General features: G+C 38.5%; 1 protein-coding gene across 1 annotated transcript; it reads right to left on the bottom strand.

Annotated features, from left to right (window-relative positions):
- Positions 1 to 1385, bottom strand: LOC139740433 (glutaredoxin-like protein C5orf63 homolog). Its single transcript, XM_071651027.1, has 3 exons — positions 1255 to 1385; positions 586 to 642; positions 1 to 226 (listed from the first exon to the last, which is right to left on the bottom strand). The coding sequence occupies exons 1-3, from the start codon at positions 1357 to 1359 to the stop codon at positions 62 to 64; spliced, it is 327 nt and encodes a 108-aa protein (XP_071507128.1). The 5' UTR covers positions 1360 to 1385; the 3' UTR covers positions 1 to 61.
- Positions 1386 to 3157: the final 1772 nt, after the last annotated feature.

Genomic DNA, 3157 nt, shown 5'->3' with positions numbered 1-3157 from the left:
TCATTCTTGGAGAGACAAGTCTGAGCAGATACATAGAGCTAGACTGAATGCTACTACAGTGCTAAATGATGGATTTCTCAGCAAGTCTCTTCATTAGCAGCTCTTCATCAACCCGGTGCCTCATCAGATACTTTCCATTGAAGTGAAAGACAGGGATGTCGTACTGGTACAGGCGTTTCCACTCTTCATTACCTGAAGCTGTAATGTCCACCTCCTCCAAGATAAACTGTAGGGTATGTTAGTGAAGAAAAAAATATATTGTGACAGCCAACCCGTGTTGTACCTTCTTTGGAAAAGTTGAAATGGTACTTGATCACATGAAAAATGAATAGAAATTACATTTAGAGGAAGAATTAGAGAATTGCTGTCAAGCCTGAAAAATGAGGTCTGCATGAAGATACAATTCACATATGCTTTCACTTTGTAAAATGCTTCATGAACTGAAATAAAGTGACTTTTAAATTTACTCTGTCACAACAAAAACACTACAACTAATGGATGATGGCTAGGACTCATCATCAGAGCACATACTTTTGCTGTTTTTCTTACAGATCTGCAAGGTGGCATTTACAATCTTATTCTTACCTTGTCGGAAAATTTTTGCAGCACTCCTTTTGCATCATCACACAGGGAACATGGATCCTACAAAGGGAAATATTAAAATTTTACCCAACAGAACAGCAAGGCCAGGGAGGCACTGTCAACACTGTTAAACTAGACTATACCTATTTGTGGGCAATCCACACTAAATGACTAACGAAAATAAAATTAAACCCCTGTAAGACACATCCCCAACATCATTCATCTCTTCTCTCATCCTTCTCTGATATTTTCTGTCTTTATTTTTTAATTTATTTCCTTATCTCTGCACTGCACACTGACTGGCACTGGTCCGATGGCCCCTATACAAATATTGACTGCTCATGCATAAAGTTTTAAGGATGATGGTCGAAATTATCATTCCCAACAAAGACAAAGTGCTTTTCATACCAACCCTTCTATCACCTCGTGGAGTTAGCCGATTTCTTATTCTCTTCATTTTCACTGGTGTTCACTTGGTCACACAGTTAAAAACATGAATAACATGCATCATCATTGTCTCTTTCGTGCATTCTTGCTCATTCACTCCTAAAATCGTATTGTGTATCGTTAGGTAATAAAACACCAAACCGTACAACAAATTATTACGTTTGTGGGGCTACGCAAAAACTGTTTGGCCGCTTACTTGCGTCTTACATAACTAAATGACTTTACCTTAGTATACAGTGTAAGCACTGGGAGTTGCGATGAAAACTTCCTTGTGTAAGTTAATCGAAAGTACAGCCCAGGTTTCAATAAGTGTCTGAACAGGAAATACATAATTTTGCTGTCTTTTTATATCTTGGCGCGTCCTGAATGTCCTCAACAAAGCGCAGCTTAGTAGATGTTCTGGAAGTGATTCAAACGTGAGGGCGCCAGTTAAGTCTGCAGTACACGCACAGAGCCTTCTTACTTTACACGCACTGTAATAGAAGGCTCTCCTTCGTTTCCTCGTGGAGAGGAGAAAAATCAGAGTTGGCATAGAATGTATCTAGATGCCTTCTAGCACAGTTTTTGACGCTTCAGCATCTAGCATTATGCTAGACATAATTTCTCTTTGTCTGTTTTTAGCATGATTCTAAAATTTCTAGCATAATTGCTTACAGAAAGGAAATCACTATGCGTTTTGCGAACTGTGGTACCCATTTTTGTTTGTTTCGTCGTTTGTTTGTTTGTCAGCTAATTTTGTTGATGAATTGACAGAAAATTTTGTGAAGATATTCAGGGCCGGCGGAACGTTTTCAAAAGTGTGGGGGCCCACTTTCGGGTTTCAAGAGCTAACAAGCAAAAAAAAAAAAAAAAAAAAAAAAAAAAAAAAAGGTCCTCAGGTCCCCTCTCCCCTTCCATTTCCGGGTTTCTTCACCTGACAAGCAAAAACAAAAACAAAAAAAAAACAAAACAAAAAACAAAACAAAAACAAAAAACAAAAACAAAAAACAAAACAAAAACAAAAAAACTCTCCCCTCTCCCCTCTCCCCTTCCATTTCCGAGTTTCTTCAGCTGACAAGCCAAAAAAAAAAAAAAAAGGAGAGGAAAAACATAACCTTACCGTGCTCACTTTTCAAGATCTCTATCTATTTCTATTTAGTGCCACTTACCTACTTCCGGGTTAAAATAGTGTGGGGGCCCAAAGTGATGACACCTTATGTATTCCTTTGTATGGTGCACAAAAAGTGTGGGGGCCCCACGGCCCCCACGGTTCCGTCAATGCAAAACAAAAAACAAAACAAAACAAAAACAACACAAATATTGTGTTGTTTTTGTTTTGTTCTGTTTTGCATTCTAGCTGAATCAGCAGTGTAATTGGAAGCACAGAATTGAAGCGCCTTTCGGCTTGGCAGGCTACAAGCGAGGAAAAGGTTTTTTTTTTGTTGTTGTTGTTGTTTTTATCAGCTTGTCAGCTGATTGGGAACCGCAATAGATTGACTGGGCACCATGAATTGGGCACCAAAATTTGTCGCTGAAAATTTGTTGTTCTGTTGTTGTTTTCTTATTTTGCTTGTCAGGCTATTGCGCACCACAATTCGTAGCAAGAAATATATATATATATATATATATATATATATATATATATATATATATATATATATACTGTACATACATTTTTGTTATGTTTGTTTGTTACCCGATTGGGAACCTTTATTGATTGATATGATGTAATATAATTTCAAAGCAATTTCAGCATAATTTTAGGCCGCCTCAATTAAGCACATTGCAGTTTTTCACGACACAATGGTGAGCTGGCTATAGTTAGTAGCTCCTAAATAGGCCTGCTAAAGAGCGTAGTAGCTTTAACGCTCAATGGCTCCTACCTCCTGACCTTGCCTGCTTCAATTCCAACCAGCGTCGATTGGAAAGCTGGCATGCATGTAGAGCAAGGATGGGTTTTTAGATGGATGAGAGTGGGTCACACCCAAAGAGGTTCTTTTTAGGATCAAGAAAGAACAGGCCCCGAGGATACCAAATCCTTATCGAAGAGCAGGCTCTGACCTACACCTCACCATCGTTCCGGAAAAGTAAAAGTTAAGTGTACAGTGTAGTGTTACACCTGTATAGTTTCTCTACATTATGGCCACAC

Source organism: Diadema antillarum, unplaced genomic scaffold (genome assembly GCF_040938485.1).
Source record: "Diadema antillarum isolate AM-2024a unplaced genomic scaffold, OU_Dant_1.0 seq00000854_RagTag, whole genome shotgun sequence".
NCBI classification, from domain to species: domain Eukaryota; kingdom Metazoa; phylum Echinodermata; class Echinoidea; order Diadematoida; family Diadematidae; genus Diadema; species Diadema antillarum.
Note: the sequence above shows the minus strand (reverse complement) of the source record. Positions and strands in the feature narration are given on the sequence as shown.